The 17951-nt window shown below is 38.1% G+C and overlaps 1 protein-coding gene across 1 annotated transcript in view; it reads right to left on the bottom strand.

The window, feature by feature from the left end:
- Positions 1-6994: 6994 nt before the first annotated feature.
- The window catches only part of LOC124794897 (signal recognition particle subunit SRP72), a 48989-nt gene continuing 38032 nt past the window's right edge, over positions 6995-17951 (bottom strand). The window contains exons 11-12 of the mRNA XM_047258597.1: positions 9002-9211; positions 6995-7257 (exon numbers count right to left, since the gene is read on the bottom strand). Of these exons, the coding sequence (XP_047114553.1) occupies positions 7119-7257; positions 9002-9211 (349 nt within the window). The 3' untranslated portion in view covers positions 6995-7118. The remainder of the gene's footprint in view (positions 7258-9001; positions 9212-17951) is intronic.

The following is a 17951-nucleotide window of genomic DNA, read 5'->3' on the forward strand; positions in this document are numbered from 1 at the left end:
AAACTTTTACTAATGTGGTAGGTGTGGGTTTCGTATCTATCTTGGCCACAATAATGCGTTCACTATGCTGTTTATAGTAGCTTACCCACATTCCTATTTTTTTATTCATTATTAAACCTACTCCTGCATTACCCCTATTTGATTTTGTATTTATAGCCCTGTATTCACCTGACCAGAAGTCTTGTTCCTCTTGCCACTGAACTTCACTAATTCCCACTATATCTAACTTTAACCTATCCATTTCCCTTTTTAAATTTTCTGACCTACCTGCCCGATTAAGGGATCTGACATTCGATGCTCTGACCCATAGAACGCCAGTTGTCTTTCTCCTGAAAACAACGTCGTCCTGAGTAGTCCCTGCCCAGAGATCCAAATGAGTGACTATTGTTGACTTATAAATAAATATAAATTCTATACTAATTATGAACCTTTGAAGGAACAACTAACAGCATCCTTTAAGTATTTATTTGGTTCTGTTCAAATATATATATATTAACAAAGCCAGCCCTTAATTAATTCCAAAGTAATTACCAGATTTGCCAAAAGCATTGTCTGTTAATTTCACCATTTAAACAAATAATTTGGCTTAACCCTCGTAGTAGAAGAAACTGTTAAAAAGAAAGAATTTTTCCACAGTCAGTTAATTTAATGAGTAATGTCTTAACTGTAATTTCTGTAAATTAAACATAAAACAATTTGTAGTTTCACTACCTATTATTGTATATAAAGGCCCAGTTTTTGGGCTAGAGACAGTCAGTCCATGGTCGATTTTCAGATGAGAAACCTGTGCTGGTTAGGTCAACAACAATGCATTAACTTAACTGTGAGATAAGTGTAAGACAAATAGGCTGTGTGTTAAAACAATGACAGTTTCTGTTCAATACGTACCGTATTATTCTGCAAGAACTGTTAAGTGTGTGGTTAGGTTTTTACTCCTCATAGATCTTCAACAGTAAACTATTGTAGCAGTATGTTGATGTTTGCTCGCAACCTATTAATGAGGCTTATCAAAGTTAACCAATAGTGGACTGGCCATATAACTGTGTATTATTGGCCAGAGGGGGCGGGGGGTAGTGAACACTGAAAGTAAAGAACTGTGGAATGCAAATGTGCACCTGTCGGCTATATAATTTAAAGTAGTCAGTGTTGAACTTACACCCCCCCCCCCCTCCCATTTTTTCAGCCAGTGTAGCAACGCAGTACTTCGGTACCGAGGACAATCAATGAGGAAATAAAGCAGGCGAACGTCACAGGGTGCTTGTATCACTGTAAAGCAGTAGCTTGTTGAGCAAGACTGAAATCCAGTTATGTCCACAAAGCAATAGCGTGCAGGGCTGCCAGATGCTTCAGGAAATCCAGTTTCCCAAAAGATTCAGAGCAGGTGGTCTACATGCCGATGTGCTTTTGTCTCTCATGCTAATAGCAGTGAGATTGCACAACTGAGGGAAATATGTGCTCTTCACAGATTAATCCCACTTCAGTTTGCATAATAAATTTCATTGCACTTTTGTCTGGAAGCAGAGTGACAGCGTGTCAAATTGTATATGTGGTATCTGTCTTTTGGACATACCTGAGAGAACAGACATTTTGATCCTGTAGCCACGAAGGATCAAGACACAACAGAATTAAAGGCATTAGATGTTGGGGGACATTGATTTATATCAATGGGGCAAGTTCAAAATGTGTGCCAGCCTGGGATTCAAACCCAGATCTCCTGCATACTGGGCAGATGAGTGGTAGGCTAGTTTATGTGGTTACGGTGACCAATGCATTCAGATAGTGTAGTGGTCATTGAATCTGCACAGTAAGCAAGAGACCCGAGTCTGAATCCCAGTGTGGCACAAATTTTCAACTTGCCCCATTGATGTTAATCAATGCCAATGGCAGCTAATGTCTTTAATTCCTTTGTGTCAAGCAAAATTAGTATATCATTGTGGGGAAAAAAAGAGTTGTATAGGTTAAATACCGTCTTTAACCTATACAACTTGTACATCAGCAACCGTGGAAGAAAGAGGCCAAAAAACAAACACAGCAATGGTTATGTGAAGTGATGGCAGTGACATGGTAAGAGAGCGCACAAAATTCAATTGCAGCCACCACTGAGCTGCTCTGCTGGGTGAATTTATCATAGGCAAAGATATCCAACACATCTATGTATGTCAAAATACAAAAATAAAAAGAAATCTACAGCAAATGGACTAGCCAGAGAGATCTCATGGTTTGAACTCTACACATTGTGTCCAGGATGTGTGGGGGAGACTAACTGTAGCTAATTAGCTGCCATCAAAGTCTCTTCAATCTCAACAAAGCTCTTCCTCCAAAGTGAGACTGAATACCAATATAGCTATTTACACATCACACCATATATGTCAGGACCAAACATATCCCACTTCTGATTTCCTGATGGCAATGCTGGTAACAGTCTTTGAAAATTTGAATTTTGATTTGATGCCACTTGTGTGTTGGGCATACCATATCAACAATAGCCATAATCAAAAACTCCATAAGCATGTTTCCACATTTCAATTTTATTGTTTGAAGGATATTGTTTTTTTTTCCGAAATGTGTCTTTGTTTTGGGAACTTTCTTAATCACACATTTTCTACACCAAATTTACTGCATGGAAAGTATTTTATTTCACTTTTCTGTCCAATATATATGCTTTCATTCTCTGGTGATGCTTAACTTGTTTACATTAGTGTAAATGCATATAAATTATTATCACGAAGAGAAAACAGTGAATTACTGGATCATCACCCACTGTTGCATAAAAACGATTGCAGACTTTCACACTGACCTTCACATTTAAGAGGCCAATTAATTCATTTTTGTTTATGGAGACTTCTGTTTTAATTCTTAATTGCACTACTTCTCTCTCTTGCCCTTTATTTTCACTTCTCACTCTGTTCTTATCTCTGAACTGAGGCTGGAACAGTATTTACCACTGCAAAATCCCTGACATCTTCCCCTTCATTTCTTCTCAACCCATTCTCACTACAGGTGGGTGCCTCATCTTGGGGTCTTTGTAACCCATTCTTTTTGCCTTCCCAATATATCCATCTCCCCTCCTAACAAATGCTAGGTAGTGTATCTTATTTCTATGCATGTCTATGGCAGTACTATTGACTTCATCTACAGAAGATAAGTACTGGCCATCAATTCTGTCTCAATTTATTAGTTTCCTTAACCAAATTATTCTTGGATACAACTAATACATAATATGTTTGGTGTATCACTCTCTTAGTTTTCTGGCAAATTTCTTTTCCCATATCATTCCTCACACACTACTTGTGGAGCTTCCAGCTTGCCTCGTGCATTCACCCATATGTCATTTCTTCTGTTTTACTGTATTATACTCCTCCCAGGTACTTGAAACTTTTCACTATTCTCAGCTGCTTCTCTCATAATGTCACACTTACTAAAGTGTATGCTCTTATCTCGAGCCACCAGCTCACATTTATTAGCAGTATATTTTCGGTCATTCTCTTGCACTCTTTCCAAACATCTAATTGTTTTCATACCTCCTCCTAGTTCCCCCACACCATCAGATGACCAGAAAATAACATTGCTGTTACCCATCACCATTATGAAAATAACAGACTATGCGCTTCCTTACTTCAGACATGCATCAGCCATATGGTTCTCTCTTAACAACTGTCACCCAACTTTCACTTTCTTTGTAAAATTCTTCAATCAACAGCAGTCTGCTCCTCAACCCACTTCCTTCTTAATGCCTGCCAATCTTTACTTCTGGATGCTTTCTCAAAATCCACGAAGATCTTCACTAGATCTCTCCCATACTTGGTGGTTTTCCTGCAGCTTCCCAATTGCAAATACAAGATATACTATGGACCTTTCTGACCTGAAACCATACTTTTCTTCTCTCAGGTACTTTTCCACTGTTCTCCAGTTTTTTCTATCCTGACTCTTTTCTAATACATTTCCACAATGCTAAAAGAGTAATACCAATATAGTTTTTTAAATCCTTTTGGCTCCCCTTCTAAGGAGATACTATCCACATTTTAGAATCTTCATGGAGGTTGATTCCACACCTGCTTTGGCAGCTGTATCTCTCACACTTAATCAGCAACTGCTGATATATGATCAATGCGTTCGGTTGTATCAGTATGGTGGTTTTGTGGGCAATGTAGCTTTGGTGTATCGTACACTTGTCTGTGTTATCTTGCTTGCTCTGCCTTATACACTGGTATTACTCCAACTCAACTCTTAGTCCTCCAGAGAAGCAGATATGAGCAGTGCAAGTTTTAGTTGAAACATTCTGCATTAATTTGGGCATGGATGACAGCTAGAATGTCCTGACCACCAGCAAATATCTCCAGTACTAAGAAGTTGATGTTAAAAGTATAATGCCCCAACTGCTTTTAATTTCCCAGGACAGGCTTATTGCTTCTGTAGAGCAAGAAGCCACCATTGGTGAGTAACAACACAAAGAAACATTAACCTATCCAGAATAAAACCTATGAGTATTAGGTTGGAGACACCCATTTCGCCTCAAGTATCTAGGCTCCTGCAGTGAGTGGCATTTCAGAATGTTAAAACCATTTTGCAAGTGATGCAGATCTCAAAAACATTCACTTTCACCATCTGACTTAGCTATTTCGAAAAAAATTTTGGAACATACAGATTCTGTATATGAAAATTGACAAAGATGATCTTTACAACTAAGCATGGAACTTGGCATGCATTGGTGCAGAGTTAAACTTCAGAACCAGTGAAATCAAGGTAATTCAGTCAGTTGAACATGCCGGTGCTTGGCGAGATGACTCCACTGACACCTGTATCCATCCAATACACAGGCAACACCTCAGGGACCAAGATAAAACTTTATGAGGCTCACTAAGTCTGGCTTTGCCAGCAAGGAAATCTACAATGGCCATGTTCTGCAGATTGGTCTGACTACAGCTGCAGATTGCAATGCAGTAAGACAAGCAATCCAGTATCACACATCTGAGGACCATGAATAGTGATGGAACGTATAGGTGTTATGTAGGTGGCTTTCTTCTGTATGTTGGACTACTGGTGGAGGAGCACTGTCCATCAGTACCAGCTTACAAAACAGAAGCGGCCACCAATGTTCATCCTGCAGATGAGCATTCATCCACCGGAGCCACCTGTCAACCAGCAAAAAGTGGTGCCAGACTTTGAAGGGCTATTCTCTATCTCCAGTATAATGGGAATCTTGATGAGAATAGGCCTCAAATGAGACCAGCAGTGCTTCTGATGTCAAGCGTTCTAGCATATCAGGAAGTGGGTATGGTGGGTGCAATCCTGCCTGTCTCAAATGTTTTGGCAAACAGGCTAGTGGGAGTGGGGGGGGGGGGGGGGGGGTGTAATCTGCAGACGAGCTAACTGTGACAGTCAACTTGGCTGCAATGCTGCAAGACCTTCATATCACACAGGAAACAATGCCAAGAAGAAGACGTGTCAAGAGTCTGCTGGTGCCCACCAGATGCCAGGCAGTACCACTTAACCAGAGCAACATACCCCATCTGCCCCCGCCCCCCTCCAGCCAGAAACACTAGCGGTGAAGAAGAGAGATCATCAGTCAGCTGGCAACTGATCACTGAGTAGACAGTATATTACTTATGCCCTCTATTGGCAGCAGCAATTACAACAGCTGCTAGAGTTCAGAGATTGCTTCTGTGCCAAAGTGCAAAACCTCCCTGCCAGTGGCACAAAGAGACTGAAGAAAGGCCTGTCCAGAGCCACAACAGCTCTAACTGCCAGAGAGGGAGCATTTCACACGGACAATGGAAACCAGGTACAGAAGCCATCACCAACTGTGTAAAAGACATTATGTACGTCACAGTTGACACCACCAAGAGACAAGTCCATACAGTCACAAGCTTCAGTAAATTGGCTCCCAAGAATATGCTTGATCAGTTAGTTTGTACACCAGTTTTCTGCAAATTTTCCTCTCTAAAACCTTCAGCTCACTCTGCACCATCTTGACAACTGTACTTCACAATAACCACTAAGCCCAATAGGAGCAGTTGTAAATAACTTTAAAACATTATGTCCATTGTATACAGACTTACTCTACCACCCTGCTTATCTTCCCTATGTCACTCCACCCCTTCTCACCCCCATCCCCCACCCCCACATCCTATTCCATGACCACAAGTTCAATATAACTGTCAGAATGTTTTCTGTGACTGTGTGTCAAGGTGGTTGTCAAAAACTTAACTCCATTCATTTTTTGGGATTATTCACCCTGTTCATCAAGGATATCCTGTTGTTCACATACAAACATCCATAGGATTTTAAGTTTTCACACATACAAATAATATGTGATCTTGCTGGTATCCTTTTATCCATTATTTAAAAAATACTGCAACAAATCCTTGCAACCATACTTTCAAAAATTCTTTACTCACACCTTTGTCTCCTCTAGTTTCAACATGACATATCCCTGTCTTTGATGTATCATCAGTACACAGAAGATTAGTCATTTCTTTCTAATCTTCCCAGCAGATATGACGTCCACAATGATAGTGCTGAAATGCACAGATGTGTAATTGGAAGACTGCCAACATCCTGACAGCATCTCTTACAAAATGTACTAATTGTTTATTAACAAAGTGCGTCAATATTTCTACAGATTGTCACACCAACAGTAATTCAAATGTTCTGACTGTATTAAAGAAAATCTCAAATAATCGTATTTTGTTATTTAAAGATTTTATTATGTTACTGTTCTCACTTAATTAACATTGCAGTTAGATGAAGTTAATTTAGTACAGTTTATAACTATTATGTATAGTAATTTGGAGTAACCACATAATGTCTTGGTAATTTTCTGTGTACAGATGAGTGTAGTACAGTAAAGATGGTGGAAAATTGATACCCATGTTTTCTTACCTATCTAAGCTTACTGACATGAAACTTAAGATTTTAAACAATAGGGAATCTCTGACATGTAACAAAATCCATGTAAAAGAAAATGAAGAAAAGGTTAAGTCCTGAAGTTCCATTTCTACTTTTCAACCAAAAAGTATGTTTATTTGAAACTGTATACAATCTGACATGAGCACAGAGCATTTACACTGTAATTTAATACATGAACTATAATTGTCATTGTCATCTTGTAAATCTCATCACCATTTTCCACCCTTTTTCTTCTTCTTTTGTTGCACCTTCCTCTGCTGCTGCCTTGGACCAGCACTTTCTGGTGCAGGACTTCCATGAGGGTTGGGAGATGCTTTGACTTGCTGACTTGGCATCTTTGTGATGTCACTAAAACAAAGTTTTATTGTCAGTAATTTTGATGATACATTCAGCATTACCAAAAACTGTGCTTTCATGAGGATATATGTGAACTATTAACAAAGTACATTGTATTTAGATGTAATGAAATAATATTACTACTTCTGGCCTATGTTTACCAATGACAAAACTACAAAAAATTATATAACTTCCAGAACTCTGAAAAAGCCTGCATGGAATATGAATTACAATATCAAGGAAGAACATTCACAGTGTAGGAGAGTTGCTGAGAAAACTCCAATAAGCATGCCCTAATGAAGAATACAAGAGCTGAACTTACCTACAGTAAGGGGTTTAATGTCTGTATGATGTGGAATACTTTTTCTATATGGTGAGTGGTTGTCTTTCCTCATATCACTGACCGTAACAAAACACTTTCACTCTTCATAGGACAAGTTTTCATATGAAAACCATTTTTTTCCAACATTTCAAAAAGAAATCCAAGCAGGAGAGAGAAACAAAATATCTCAAGACATTACAGCTGAGAATGCACTGTAATACTAAAAAGGGAATCAGATACTGGCTCAGAAATATTCAAAACTGTTCTCAATGTACCTCTGGCTGTCCTGCTCAGCCACTAATCATTTCACATGGAGCCATGCTCCACCTTCTCCCATATGGTCTTTAATCTTAAATTGTTTAGAAAGTATCAAAATTTAGTTCTTATGCCACTTCATATTCCTTTTATTTTCTGTCTTCATATTAAACAATAATTTTACCTTACAACTGTGAGTTTTAGTGATTTCCCATCCTCTTAGGGTCACTATTATACAAAGTGTGAGTCCTGTCCAGCATGTTTCTTATGTTTTAGTTACATTCTGTGCAACTGAATCTTGTTTGTTTATGCAGTTGTAATACTGAGAAAGGGAAAAGATTAATGTGATAATATGAGAAGCAACAACGAAATTTATTATTGCTGGAGCACTTAAAACTGTAATTTAAATATGTTACTTAAAATCCGTCTTGATTGCAAATTTTTTTTTATTCATATGACCGGTTTCAGTTCATTGAGAACCATCTTCAGATCTGATATTTCAGTTACAGGAGTAACCCTGTAACCATCTTCAGATCTGATATTTCAGTTACAGGAGTAACCCTGTAACCATCTTCAGATCTGATATTTCAGTTACAGGAGTAACCCTGTACTCCTGTAACTGAAATATCAGATCTGAAGATGGTTCTGAATGAACCGAAACCGGTCATACGAATAAAAAAAACATTTTCAATCAAGACGGATTTTAAGTAACATTATAAAATCACTGATTGCTGTTATCCCATAAGACATTATGTCTGTTTTTGCAAAATGTAATTTAACTGCCATACACATTTCCAAGATTGAAATGTCATAACGCTTTTCTAAAATGTTAGTACAATATGTGCAGCAACTATTAACAGCAAAGACTGTATGAAACATTAATTCCTTTAAATTGGTTTTTTGTCTATTTGAATTATGCAACAATGTTCTGAAATAGAACTCTTTTCTGATTGTAATTATTTTCGGTACTTGACAACCATACGTTACATTTTGTGGCTACACTTATCAAAATTGAGAAAGCCAGACACACACACACACACACACACACACACACACACACACACACACACACACTTTTCCAAAAAGTAAGTTCCCCACTGCATACAAGAAAAGCTGTCTTCAGGATGAAATCTTCCAAATTACTCAGCATAAGACAGGAGATGAGGTGGAGATACTTACTACATGTCGCTTGCTCCTGTTGCTGCTCCCTGAGTACCTTTTCCAATATCCTTGTTTCGACGATCCTTCTTTTTCCTGTAACCAGTCCTCTCATGCCGTGGCAACCAGCGCTCTGGATCAGGAGGGACATCAGGGTTATAGTTCTTTGGAAGCTTGGGCTTACGTTTCCGTTTGGATTTTTTCTTCTGCAGAAGCTCATCACGAGGTGTGCTAAAAGATAGATCCTTCATTTGAAATCCCATTTTGATGTAGCAGCCGATACTTAAGTTTACATATAATGCAAGAAGATCCAAGCAATTACAATACAAAGGGAATATTTCTTGGCATGGCATGCAGATAGTATTGATATCAAATTTTGTTTTTGGTTGGTACATGCTGTACACGTACAATAAGGTCATCCAAGTGTCAACTATATCTCCAGTTGTTTTGGTTATATGGCCTTTCAAATAGTTAAGCTGTGTGTCTTTCACTCAAACAGATAAACTGGAATACAATACCCACATAAAACTTTTATTTGGATCATATACCATTAATAGAAATTTGCCCCAATTTTGATAATAGTTCATAATGTCTATTCCCTCATTCTTGCTAGTTAACAAATGCATTACTGAATTTAGATATACTGCTTAATCACAGAAGAGAACAATGGAAAAAAAAAAAAAAAAATCACAAAACCTTATTGGATAAATTGCTGTTGAAGGGATATGAATTAGATATTGCAATAAACATGTGAGAAGAGAGAGAGTACAAATCATGTGTGCGATAGAAAGATAGTTGTACATTTTACATGAAAAAATCAATGGTGTCATTCCATGCTAAGTGGTCTGGGGGTTCCTGCAGGACCACAGGTTTTTCTGAAAGATGGATAAAGTTTTACTTCTGCCAATATAATACTTCCAGAGATATAGTCATTTGTTTGGCGCTATAGTGCAACTATCAAAATTGCACCCTGAGTTTTTGGCAACTTTGAGACAAATCTCTGGCAATATTTTCTGTAAAGAAGTAATATTAAACAGTCATGTACAACTTTTTGTTCTCTCAAGATTTCTTGAGCAATTTTCATATTAATAATGTCAAGGAAAAAAAAGAAAAAAAAGGAAGGATCTTCTGCAAACTCTTAAAAGCTTTTCATTAGTATGATCATGTTCTAAATCACCTAAAAAACTAGATTTGGTTTTGCAATGCAAGCATAAAGGCCCTAAAAAAAATGACAAGGTGGAGGTGCCCTATTCCACTGGTACTCAAATCTGGCATCTTTTATCATGTTCCACAATTGTTTACCACTCTCTGGGGAAAGTAATATCAAAAGTACTGATTACTAGGATGTGAGATACTGAAAAAAGGGTGTATTTTTATCATGGCTCATCACAAAATTTTAGTCTGTTTCTCTGCTATGTTAACTACAGAATCAAAATGGTTATAAACTTCAAAATTTTACTGTGCATTTACAAGGCACTGGGCATCAAGGCAGTAAAATTGGTGTACAATGGCTGTGACATACAACATATAAACTGCTTTAAAGCTTTACACCACTTCACACTGCATCAGTTGTAGGGAAGTTCAGAGCAGTGTGTTTTTTTTTTTTTTTTTTTTTTTAAGGATTTTTGCTATAGAGAATTTTGTGCAAGTCGTTTTAATGTGCAGTGCTACCGACGTGATAGTTTAAGAGTATTTTGTTTTCACATAGTTTGCGGTTTACGTGATCTGATGAAAAATTGTGTAAGTGGTGGCTTAACCACTACTGGTTTCTTTTAAACTGAGAAAACCAACATCCCCATCATCACAGGGGCCACACCCAATAGTTGTGCAACAGCAGCCACTGGTGGGTTTCTTCACCACAGGTTCCCAAGCCAGATACAGGATTCCAAGTCTGATTGTACGTTCCTTTAAAACTAGAAGAGCTATCTTTTTAGGACCCTAAGATTATATTCCCCTCAAGCAGCATGGATTTTTTACAGCTTTATTGATTTTCTGTATAATTTCATGACGAAAACTATACTGCCAGTCAGACAATGCCACTGATGGTGCTATAATAACTGCAATAACACGCTGTTACGGAATCCAACACTTGTCACTCCTTGATGGGCAATAAAATGAATTTGCTGAGACTTCTGGGTGAATAAATCTTATTAAAGCATTCTTCTCCTCAGCAGTAGTCTAACAGACATTTCCAGTCCATAAGTTTTTCAAAAATGCATTCAGCATGTTGTCCTCACTGGAGGCCCAATCTATTTTACTTCTGCAGTGAGAGCATTCATGTAATTAAATCTGCTTTCATCAGCCAAGAGGAAATTGATCAGTATATTTTAAAATGGCGCATCATCTTTTCCGGACAAAATTAGAGATAGTAGTGAAGGCGATACTTTAACATTGGACCTCCAACCAGGAGAATATGCTGCATGCATCTCTCACATAATAATTCCTCTACTAAACTAGTAGCCATGAGTGACGACTTCCTGGACACACACACACACACACACACACACACACACACACACACACACACACACACACACACACACACACACCACATTTTGTAATCAAGATTTATAATAGTAAGTTTTGACACTGCACAAAAGACCTGTCAAATTAATTACCAGTTACAGCTTTAAAGCTTTTGATCAATATCCAAGAAAACTAATAATAACCAGTAACTTTTTATTAGTCTTAAATCTGCTAATTTCTTTCTTTTGGCACTCATTATCCCTCAATGTTTGGCTTTACAATGAAATCAGCAAAACACAATGTGTGGACTGAAAGAATAATTAGATCATATGTGATGTATTTGGAAACTGTATAGTTGGTAAAAGAAAAGATGAACATGGTAGTATTGAAGGTTATGTGGGAGCACATTAAGGAATGTATCTTAAAAAATAGAAGCCTTTGACATATTTAAAATAACAAATATTTTATTTTGCTGTGAAAGATTGCTATGGGAAATTTGACTAACACAGTCCTGAGAATTTTTGATACAGACAACACTAATGGAGTAGAATGTGGAGACAACGTGGTAATATTAGAAGAAGGGAATAAAGGTTAAGAGTTTAACTTCTCACTGGCACTGTAGTCATTAGAAATGGAGCATTAGCTAAATTAGGAATGGAAAGGGAGCAGCAGAGGGTGCAAAACAATACAAATAATAGGCATTTGTTTAAATTGAATAAGCAAGCTGTAGATACATAAAACAGGACAGCAGTAACAAGGAATTGGACACCCCCCCCCCCCCCCCCTCATTCCAAATACGGGTCCAGTGTTTTTAACCACTCTGTGAACTTTATCAGTACTGTGATGAGGGAGACTGGGAAGGAGGGGAATGTGAGTGAAGAAAATAGAAAGACTAACTGAGTGCTACAAGATAAAACTGGTCACAGTTCCCAAAAGACAAGTTAAAGAAATTCCTAGAGGATACACACAAAATTAGCAGTCAGATAAAGTAAATAAACCCTGGGAGCAAACATTCCAGTATGGCAACATAATCCTGCTCCTCAAAAACCACAACATACTTAATCAAATATTAGGGAGAGAAACTATATATTTCATGTTTGTAACAATTTCTCCTTCCCTTCAATAGTTTTAGGTATTTCCTTTTTATTCTTCCTACTTTCCATAGATTCCACAACAAACTTGCCAAAGACTAATATCTACAGATGCAACCATGATTTTTAAGTGTATTATTTGACCCTGCTCCAGTTGTTCCTAGCAAGTAGACTACACATTCTTTTTCAAATAGTTTTATTCTTTTTTTCACTCTGAAGAGCCCCATTAGTTTATACTCATCAGAGTGTATTGAAATCTACTGCTAATGACTGTGTAGTTAGACTTTAAATATTTTAAACTGAAACTGTCTCCTACAAGTCCAACCCTACCTCCAAGACATTGGGAGAAGAGCATTCCAGCAACTAGCAGATAAGCTTGGAATACCAGCCTTGCTCATAGAATTTCAAACAAGCTCACATTTGCAGCATTGTCTCCAGCACTGACCATAGGCTCCTGATTCTGAGCCAAGTGGAAGGGTTGGAATAGACCTCAAAGTTTCTGTGACAAGTTAGGTGGTGACTTTTGTACCACATGACTGAGAACTGCAGGCCCCCCTAAATTATATCGGGATATGTTACTCATCAGAGGCTTCTATCCAGGTAGCTGACCTCACATTAGGGATTTTTTTTATTTCTAAACCCTTCACTCACTCCAGACAATGATAGCTGTAGGAGATACCAAACTATTTCTGTAGGATCCAAAGAAATGCCACATGAGGCTATTAAAATGCCAGTGACCTACAGCTGAAGTAGTCAACTTTGAAGCACTCCTAAAAACCAGAGCAGCTCACGTACTACTACGTAAAAAAACTTGGCCAAAATCGAAAATTGACACCGGTGAGATTTTTGCAGTAAAGCAAAATATATATCAAAAGAATAGGCTAATGGGAAATGGATGTGTTGGATTTGTTGCAGAAGAGAAATTCAAATCCATTGACATCTAAACTGAAGCCACATGGCAGACTGTTTGGGCAATACACAGCATCAAGGATGGGCAAAAACTTTTAACTGAATCTTTCTGCCAATCACCAGACCAACACCCAGATGTAACCAAAAACTTTAGAGAGAGGAAAAAAAATGGGTTCAGTATTATCTGTGATTCCCAATTATACTTTCATCTCTGAAGGAGACTTTAATCATCTAACACTCAATTGATGAAACTAGTTTTGTTAGCAGGGAACGTGACAAGATACCATGTAAAACAATATTAAATGCTTTCTCTGAAAATAGAACAAAATCAAACAATGGAAACTTGGGGGTAGCAATATCAAACGTGTAGGAAAAGACAGATTGCTACTTACCATAAAAGAAGACATGTCAAGTTGCAGACAGGCACAATTAAGACATCGTGCCTGTCTGCAACATGACATGACAGGCACAACGTCTTAATTGTGCCTGTCTGCAACTTGACGTGTCTTCTTTATAGTAAGTAGCAATCTGTCTTTTCTTACATTGTTAATTACAAAGAACAGATATCTTTTGTCACATTGGTTTTATGGACATCAGGCCAAGGTCTAAGCCACATTTTTATGCCTGACATTTTGTCTCTTACTGCGGCAGACACCCTCAGACTACATAAAGACATTAACTATCTACAGGTTAGTAACATCTGAGGATGGTTCCTGCAGCAGAAGAAAAAACATTAAGCATGGAAATATGCCTTAGCCCACAGTCTAATACCCATACAAAAAATAAACCAGTACATAAATACTGGCTGTGAGAGCCTGCACTGCATGATTACACCAAATAAGATGAAGCCCACTCATGTCAAAAACGTACACTATCTATTCATCATTCACCTTTATGATCGCTTGAAGTTACTCAATCACTTTCAATGAGATGCCATTGTTTGTGGAGGAATCACAGCCCATTCTTCCTCAAGAACAGACACCGAAGGAGGTGGGCGCTGGGATATGCAGCCAAGTTAGTTTTCTTATTCATGCCAATGGTGTTCCATTGTGTTCAGGTGAGGACTCCAGATAGGCCACTGCAATTCAGAAATGATGTTGTCCACAAGCCATTGCCTCACGGGTGCTGTTTTATGGCAGGGTACATTATGATGCCGATACAAACTATTATCGTCACCGAACTGTTCCTCTACTGTAAGCATACACAATGCTGCAAAATGTGCATATACCACTACATATTTAGCATTTTTGTAAGTGAAATAGGAGGGCCACACACCGACACTGAGAAACACCCTCATGCTGTAACACCTCCCCCATACTTCAGTGCTGGCATTACATATGATGACAGGTAACTTTCTCCAGGTATCTGCAAACCCACACCCTTCCATGAGATTGCCACAGGATACAGTGTGATTCCTCACTCCAAATCACTCATTTCCTCTTCCACTGCCCAGTGGCATCATGCTTTATGCCAACTAACAGTCACTGAACTGTCCTGAGTGACCCATCCTGTTACTACTTTTTTAGTGACAAAACAACACATCCCACCTTGTTTTATACTGGTTGGTCCGCCTCTTGTGTCATCTAATGGTCAGTTTTGCAGTACATAAAAGTGTCCAATACTTTTGATCATGTAGCGTATTAATTCTAAAGGCAACAAACAGATCTGACCTGTTTGAGGATGTCCATGCTGAAGCCAAGTGTGACCGTAAGACATCTGTAGCAACAAATATTACCAAACTAGAAGTAGTAATTAAAACAAGATGAAAGATTTATATGTTCAGTACACTAGATAAAGAGGTACTACTATCATAGCTCAAGGAGGAACTTCAAACATTTAGCTCTGAACAGCAGCACATAGAGAAACTGTACCTCAGTATAACAGTTCATAATAGAAGTGACCCTCCATGGTATACAGGCTCTGTAAAGAAACAGGGACTACTGCACAACAGATGTAAAACAACGCATAAGCCTATGAAAAACACTTGGCTGTCAAAAGAGCAAGCCTTCAATGACTACTGTAGCAGAATTCAATCAAAAGACAGCATGCTATTTTGGATGTAGAGTCACTGAGAGATACAAAAGTAAATTCAGGAGTGCCCCCAGAGAGGCATACTGGGGCCCTTTCTGTTCATAATGTCTTAATCTGGCAGACAACAGCGAAGTCAGATTTTTTTTAACATGAAAAATCTGCACAAATATTCAGTCAGATCTTTATAATATTTCACAGAGGTGCAGAGACTGGCAACTTATTTTAAATGATCAGCAATTTGAAATTGTGCACTTCACAAAGTGAAGTGAATATTAGCAATGTGTTTTAATTGTTGAGAAATGTGGAACTGTACATCTAACAAACCACAGAAACATAATACCCTACGACCACAATAGCAATAATGCACAATTGGAATCAGTCAACTGATAGAAGTGCCTGGGTGTAACACTTTGTTCGTAAACCAGGTGGCAGACTTCAATTCACTGGTAGGATAATGGGAAAACACAGTGACTCTACAAAGGAGATTGCTTAAAAATCTCTTGTACGAATCCGACAATATTGCTGAACTGTGTTGAATATATCAATAAAGGGCAGCAAAAATGGTTACAAATTTCTTAGACCCATGGGATGGCATCACGGAAATGCTGAAAAACCTGAACTGACAAGATTTCTGAAGCTTCAAGAACCAAAAATTACATGAGAAACCTAGGAACATACCACAGCACTAAAGGTATTGCTCCCATAGTGATCACAAAGATACGGTAAGACTAATTACAGTGTGCACAAATGCCTTAAAATAATCATTCCTCCAGCACTCATACACAAATAGAATGGGAAGAAACTGTAATAAGTGGTACTACAGAAATACACTGCTGTGAACTTCTAGTGCTTTTGTGAGTGTAGATGTGGATACAGATACAAAATGATTCTAAGGGTGAAGTACAGTGGGAAATGTATATACCCTGTGACTGCTACCATAACCTGTGAATGCCACACAGGTTCCTGAACAAAATGTTGTATGGGGAGCTCTGGTTAGGCCTAACAAACCAGCAGAAGAAAACAAAAAGAGTCCCAGAAAGAATGATTACGGAGGAAGCAGACTTGAATGTGGAAACTGACTCAGAATTGGAACACTGAACCTACAGATTTGACAGGAAAATAAGAAATTGTACATTTGATGGAAAGTAGGAAACTCGGCATATTAGGATCAGGAGAGGCAATGTTCAGCAAATAAGAAGAACAGTTTAGGAGAGGTTTCCAGTATACTGCAGTCAAAATAAGGAAAAAAAACAAACGAATGGGGGTGGTTCTGGGAACTGTACTTAAAGCTGAAGTGACAGAAATATGACAGGATGATGAAAGTTACAGTATAGATAAAGATGTAGAGTTTTGAGATGCTGCAGACTGCCAAGCAGGAAAGATGATGATTGAGGAAAATGCCAATACAGCTAAATTGCCAAAATACAATCATTACAGGTTACCTGAATGCTCATGTCAGCATGGAAAGAAATGGATATGAGGTATTGGAAAAAGAAGGTTGGGGTAGCAGAAAGGAAGGAGGTTATTAGATTGGAGAAACAGGCTGACTATAGGAAATTCTTCATACATTAACGATTGGAAATTCTTCATGAAAGAAATGAGATGATAGCATGAAGGCTGTTGTGGATTATATCATCTTTTACAGGGAACTGGAAGGGCATGCCACTGAGGTAAAATTTAACACCCTAACATTCCTTACATAATGACAAAATACAACCAGCTGCTACTGCACATCTGAGAACCATGGAGGAATAAGGAGCACACTAAAACAGGAGAGAAAGTAAAAGTGTGGAAACAAAGCAAGAAACAAGACAAAAGCATCAAAAAGACAAGATACCGTAAGGTGAGCCCAGATCAGGGGAAGAGGAATGGCAAAAGTTTAAGACAACACCTGTTGAAACTACAGTATCAGTTTGTAAAAGAGCAAGCAACATATAAACATGTAAGAAAAAACTTGGTGTAATGTGAGAGTTAAAGCAGCAGTACAATGACATAACAGAAAATTTGGGACGTATTTTTAGACAAGGATACAAGATGCAAGGGATGTATACAATACCAAAAAGAGGCAAGCCAAAAAGATACCAGCAGAGAAGAGGGGAGAAGATGGACTGGCAAACAGACAAAGATGGAAGAAAACAACAAACGCAATGAGAATGAACAGTATGGGATGATGAAGGGAAGAAGGAAAGGTCTGGGTAAAATCCTACTACATTCAATACGAATGGTGAAACTAAATAAGAGAAGACCTGAAAAGAGCTCACAAAGATTAGAGTTTGTCTTATTCCCTCCTGAGGCTATATGACTTAATACTTTTTCCATCTTATATAGGTGGGATACCACAATCCAATAATGCTTCTTTTGAAAGCTTACAGTTTTGAACATTGCTATTACTCAGCAGCTGTATACTAGTTTCAACATAGGATTAAACAGTTAACTGGTTGCGCATAAATGGTAGGTACAGTGACCTAGGTTTC

Source organism: Schistocerca piceifrons, chromosome 4 (genome assembly GCF_021461385.2).
Source record: "Schistocerca piceifrons isolate TAMUIC-IGC-003096 chromosome 4, iqSchPice1.1, whole genome shotgun sequence".
In the NCBI taxonomy this organism is placed as follows: Eukaryota; Metazoa; Arthropoda; class Insecta; order Orthoptera; family Acrididae; genus Schistocerca; species Schistocerca piceifrons.